We start from the raw sequence: 6,079 nt of genomic DNA, 5'->3' as shown, positions 1-6,079 counted from the left end.
TATCTTCCCCCGGCAACCCCTTTTCTACCTGCCTAGTGGGACTTCCTTTAGATAATTGGGACTTGGGACTGCCTAATCCTTTCAAGGAAGCCTGCGGGAGGGGGGCAAAGTACTACTAACAATTGGGATGGATACCTACCACATCTTAATCACTTGCCAATAGAGCCTCAGGAACTCGAACTGTTAGGGTCCACAAAAATGGATTGGTGTTTGTATTTCAATTATTCAGGAACCAATGTTTCCCGTGCCTGGTCAGTTACCATGGAAATTTCAGCATATCTAAGTGTAGAATTGCCCAGGGGTGTCTCTCTAATATGTGGAGACAGGGCCTGGCCTGGCATTCCCTCTCGTATTAAGGATGGGCCATGTTCATTGAAGAAGACTAACACTACTAACACCAAATGCATAACGCAACCTCTGAAGCACTAACAGGGTTACTAATAGATGTAGATTCTATACAGCATGCTACTTCGCAAAATAGAACGGCAATAGATTTTCTGCTTTTAGCGCAAGGACATGGATGTGACTATGCTTGATGATATTCTTTTGCATTCTGGTTTGCGTGCCATGTTTGTTACAGGGTATACAAAAAAAGATTGAAAGATCGGTTTCAGCAGTGTTTCTAGTAAAACAAAAGGGGGGAGATGTGGGGATAGGATTTTTAACTATGGACATTACTGAATTCGGTTTTAATGAGCAGGTACTGTACCCGTGAGAAAGCACGCAGGCAGAAGATAAGGAAGAAAGGAATGAGCTGCTGGAAAGGAGTAAACAAGATAAGGACCATGAAGTCATGCTGTATGGTCAGGAAGAGCAGACCTATCCGCTGGAGCATAGATGTGCGTGAACACAAGGCTGTAACCTATCTGCAGGCTGCGGATAGCGTGTGGACACTTCTGCTTGCTATAAATTACCCTAATATAGAGCAATAAAGGTCTTTGGTTGCTGCTTGCCAGAGTCCGTGCCGTTAATCCCCGCAGGTAATACTGCTTTACTACCTTATAAATTACTTGAGGACCTTTAAATAAATAGTGACGCTTCCAAGAGTTTGCTGAGGATAGCCCACACCTGAAGGGAGAGGCTGAAAGTCCAGCACTCAACCTCCATAAAGAGCTTCTCAGACTGAGGTGACAGTGTTAGCAGTGGATACCCTGACTGAGAACGGCTTTCCACAAGCTGGAAGCAGGGGCCTGCTGGAGGAGGTAAGTGCTAATGATTATGTTGTCCTTGCCCTCAATCACTACATTCAAGAATGGTCTGGAACTGTCACGATGAGGCCATCAGTGTTTTACAAGCTTTGAGGAGAAAGTCCTACTGGTAGAAGATACCTGTTTTGCTGTTTTAGCTAGTTAATTGATTAACAAGCCTATTGAATATTTGGTATAACTGCGTGTTACAGCTGGAGTTGCAGTGCTGTGATCCCCTTTGGCAGCCCTTAACAACGTCTAGTCTGAGCTATTGGTGCTGAGAAAGAAACACGTATTGCTATGGTTGAATGTATTTACCACGCAGATCTTTTTATCACCCTCTGCCAAAAACAACACTTCAGTCTTGTTTTTTAACTCCACTCATAGGTATCCAAGGACAAACTCTTCCTGTTTTAGTCAAGTGCTCAGAGGTGTAGGATAGCAGTAGTGAGAGCTACCTATGTAACAACTCTAAGAAAACTGGCTGAAACGGCAAGTGTTTAACTGTTACAGTCAGTGCAACGGTTGTGTGTGCATTGCAAAAGTCGGACTTATTCAGCCATGCAAAAACACTCTTCTGCTTACTAGAGGAGGGCTGAAGAAGCCCTGCACCAGCCATTTTTAATTGGGTGGGCTGGTTTCATTGTCAAGAAAGTTCTTTCTGGTACCAGTTAGCACCTTCCCCCCACTGAGATTCTTCAACTGCACCAAAAAAAAAGTCTGTAAAACACACCTAGGAATGATCTGGTTTTAATAGACTGAGCAACTAATTTTTTAGGCACCCTGTTGGTGAAAGCGAGGGGAAGCCCAAAAGCATTGCTGGAGAGAATCTCTTTGAACTGAGAAATGACAGAACTGAAGAGTGAATGCGTTTCATCAGTAAGACAAAAAATGCCTCTGCGGAGAGTGGAGAGGCACCAGAACTTTTAGCTAGATCAGATTTGGTTATATTGAATAACTTTTCTGGGAAATTACCTTGCCGCTTACCCCTGTCAATCATCTCTTCGGTCACAAACACCACAGCCCTGGCAATGCTGTTGCAGTCAGCCAAGTTCAGGTTCACTGTCTCCAGTGAGAGTGAGGAGCAGGACCGTAGCTCTTGGCCTCCGTTTTCTGTGGCACATGCAGCAATGACACAAAATCCCCTTTTGCCAAGCCATTTAGCCAGTGAGTTTCCAAGTCCGGTGTCACAGCCTGTTACGAAGACATGCTTTCCACCCAGGTTTCTCACTCTGTGACTGTCTCTGATGAGCCAGTAAATGGTAAGAGAAAGTATGGAAGCCAAAATTGCTATATGTGTAATGAGTCTGAAAGTGAGAGCTATAAGCAAATAAGTTAATGATCTAGAAATGCAATGAAGCAAATGTGCTCAGTCAACCCCCCGACTTCCTCAGACACAATTCCCGTAAGGGGCTTTGTTTCTGGTTGCAGCCCTTCCAGCTCACTGTAAGTTAGGGGAGAGCAGGGGTGGAAGCTTTGGCACAATGTGCTCAGGATCCATGAATAATACGTGCCTTGGCAAAACCTTCCCTATCCTCCTTTTCAATAGATTTCCACTGTTTTCAAGCTCTGCTGACCAATCTTTCTAGTCAGCCCTGTCTTTTCAGGAACTTTCAGAGTGAAAGGAATGACTGCGTTAGTTCTCGCAGTACCATCTGCGTTTTTTTGTGGACATTAGTGATTATTTGTGCTAATACTGGAGAAAGGAATTCCTCCGGGAAGAAGGATGATTCTCTTTGACCGTCTGTATGATGCCACTGAGGCTGTCCTTCTAATCTGCACCAAGGAAGCAGAGTGACCCCAAGAACATCCACAAAAGCCTAAGCTGTAGTGGTGGGTCTGATGACCTATTTGTTGTGTGACTCGTGTTGCGTGATGGTGAGTGATCTGCTCTCTACCCCTTAGACAAGGTGGACTTTGGGGCAGTGCCTGAGTCTTCTGCCTCCTTCCTCATTGCCTGTTTAGCACTGAAAGAATGTATTATATAGGAAGTTTGTATAAAGAAATGGGGAAATGCATGGAGATGTTGCCCTCAAAAAAAAAAAAAAAAAAAGAAGCACTGAGGGAACACAAGTTTTCCTAACTCTGGTGGGGAGGATACCGTTTGCTTATTACAAAAATTTTTGATAAACGTAGAATACCGTTCTTGCCATCTAAAATCTTGATGAATGATTACTATTTTTCTATTTGTATTTTTGGTTTGTGCAAGAATTAAACCAAAATAATTCATTAAAACCAATATTTATGGGAAGGCTGGTAAGCATTTTCTACACATCCTGCTAAAGAGAAACTTTTTTACAGGTGCTAAGCAGTCACCTAGGCTCTAGTTACCTACATATGTGTAGAGGTGCAGACATCTGACCTTTAAAACATGATTGTATTCAAAGAATGAAGTGATACTTTAAAAAAAAAAGGAATTTGTGATTATTTTTACATCCCAAAAGTACTCAAAGAGGAAGTGGTCTTTCTTCTCTAACTCATAGCTGTCTGAATAATGACCAGTGACAACATTCATTGCCACTTAATGATCTTGTTACATAGTCGGGTGCCTCAGTAGCCATCAGTATGGACTTCTGAGCTACTGGTTAATGCTCTCTAATTTTAAAATGTTAAGCAAATATATACAGATAAGAGTTTGCTTCTCCTTCCACTGCAATCTACAGGGAGGCTTCCACTGAATTTTTGGGGTGTTAGATTGGTCCCTGGGCTGCACTGGTTATTTTAGCAGCCCATCTCACTGTTGTTTTGAGGCTAACATAATCGGCCCTCTAGTTCAGGTACTTCACTTAGATACTTGGCTTTTTTGCTGTGAATGTCCCTGTTAAGTCTGACAAGGACTGCAGTGTTCCTGAATGTGTGCACTTTGGAATCATCTTTGTAATGTTTCACTGAGTTGGTGACATTTATTTTCTGAGAGGACTCACAGAGTGTGCTCTGACAAAGTGCCATTAAAACTGTGTGAAAGAGCTCAGGCTAATTCAGGCTTCTGTGCTGTAAAATAAGGGCTGAAAACAGGATGTTGCAGCAGCCGATCATAGATACTCCCAGTCAATTTGCAACGATGTGCCAGGCAATGACATTTCCTTTAACTGCGGATTTAGAATTTGGAGCTGAGCTAGACACAAAGAGAGAGAGGAGTTGCTACCAGCAGGCTCTTGTAACCCCACGCCAATAAATCTCAGCAAGCTAGTGCTGTGATATATAATTCTAGGACTCAATTCACCTTTTTCCCAATACAAAATTTAATTAAATAATTAGAGATTTGGGGAAAAGATTAGCCTAATTGGAAACAGGAGCTGTAAATCACACCTTCCTTCCTTGGCTGTGTTGTAGGGAGGAAGCAGCAGGCAGTGAGTTTGCATTACTGGAAAGCAGGTTAAATTTGAAACTGGGGTCTGTGGAGAAGCCCTGAAGCATCTGGCCTGTAAGAGAAACACCTGGGACTTCTCTGGTTAGTGTTAGACCCTGTGTTTAGGTAGCAATAATTGGCACAGAAGTGCTGTAAGACAAGGGGCTCTAGGGGCGACAGCTGAGAGGGCAGCGCTGTGTGGAGCCTCCACTGTTCCTCTCTCCCCTATCAGCCCTGGGCCAGTGTTCCTAAGCCTGTAATTCCTAACTGCCTAGCTCTCCCCAAGTACCAGCTCCTTCTCTAATAACACATGGACATTCAGTGCTGAGCACCATGGCAGGTTTTGCTCTGCTGGAGCCTTCTGCCAGTATTTATTCTGCTAGATGATGTCATTGCTGCTGGAAGGAGTCTGTGGTCAGAATCAAAGGTTATAGTCTCCGTTGAAGTCTTCTTCCAAGAAAATTGTCTAGTTCTGTGAATGTACAACGTTATGCAAAATATTTCTTGTTTGATAATTGTGGAGCACTAAAAAAGCCATTTGTCTTCCAGGGGCATATCGATTTTGAAATAGTTGCCTGGTGTGGCAAAGAATGTGTTTCCAGAGAAAATGTCAGCATGATATTTCAAGAGTATTGATATATCTTCATAAATATTGAATTCTGATTACTAATGTAGCCAGTAAATAGCTAAAGGCAAATTCTACTTCCCATTAAAACTTTGATATTTGCCTGGCAAATTGAGAACTCTTGGGATAGAGCTTGGCTTCTTATGCCTAGACAAGTGCCATTATAAAAGCAATTGATTTTAGAGAAAAGCAGCATGACTACACCAAGAGCCCTTTAAGATCCTTCAATGACTGCAAAATACGGCATCCCTCTGCTTCTCTGCACTAAAGGAAACTGAAGCATGTAGACCGTATTGAACGGGGGTGTTACTGTCTTACTCCCACAGCAAGTTTGCTTTGGTAGTTGTGCCAAAGAACTTCAGGTTGGGGTGAGGTTTGGGGTCTGGGTGTGCTTTGGATTCCTTCATCTGCCACTGTGCTGGCAGTGCAAACCTTCCGGAGTTAGTGCTCTGCAATGGGTTAGAGGGATCTGCCAGGCATGCTGAGGAAGAACTGCCAAGCGGAAATTTAGGAACTGGGGTTCTTCAGAAACAGCACTCATGTAGCACTCAGTGGAAAGTTTAGATGTATCAGACAATGCTCTGACAGATCACCCAACAGCTCTCCAGAATCTAGAAAGTACAAACTTTAATAATCGGTCATCCTGCCAGAGCTACAAACCCCCTGGTCTTCAGTTAACAAATTGAACAAATATGCAGGCACGAACACATCACATCTTCCACTTTTAGGTGAGCTATTCCTGCACGTGCAGGGCTTTGTACTTTTGTTTCACAGAAAAGGAGTGCTTTTTCATATGCTGTGTAAAAATGTCAGTGTGATAATTCAGTTTGGTGGTCAACAGATAACTTAAGATCTTCATTAATATGTCACCTTAAAAGAAATACATGTCCAAACTCTCCTACCCAGCATTTTGCAGGG

General features: G+C 43.0%; 1 protein-coding gene across 1 annotated transcript in view; it reads right to left on the bottom strand.

Moving 5' to 3' along the window:
- The window catches only part of LOC103918188 (retinol dehydrogenase 3-like), an 11,999-nt gene extending 6,297 nt beyond the window's left edge, over positions 1-5,702 (bottom strand). The window contains 2 exon segments of the mRNA XM_009325450.1: positions 2,175-2,507; positions 5,594-5,702. Of these exon segments, the coding sequence (XP_009323725.1) occupies positions 2,175-2,507; positions 5,594-5,702 (442 nt within the window).
- Between the last annotated feature and the right edge of the window lie 377 nt (positions 5,703-6,079).

Source organism: Pygoscelis adeliae, unplaced genomic scaffold, assembly GCF_000699105.1.
Source record: "Pygoscelis adeliae isolate BGI_AS28 unplaced genomic scaffold, ASM69910v1 Scaffold106, whole genome shotgun sequence".
In the NCBI taxonomy this organism is placed as follows: Eukaryota; Metazoa; Chordata; class Aves; order Sphenisciformes; family Spheniscidae; genus Pygoscelis; species Pygoscelis adeliae.
Note: the sequence above shows the minus strand (reverse complement) of the source record. Positions and strands in the feature narration are given on the sequence as shown.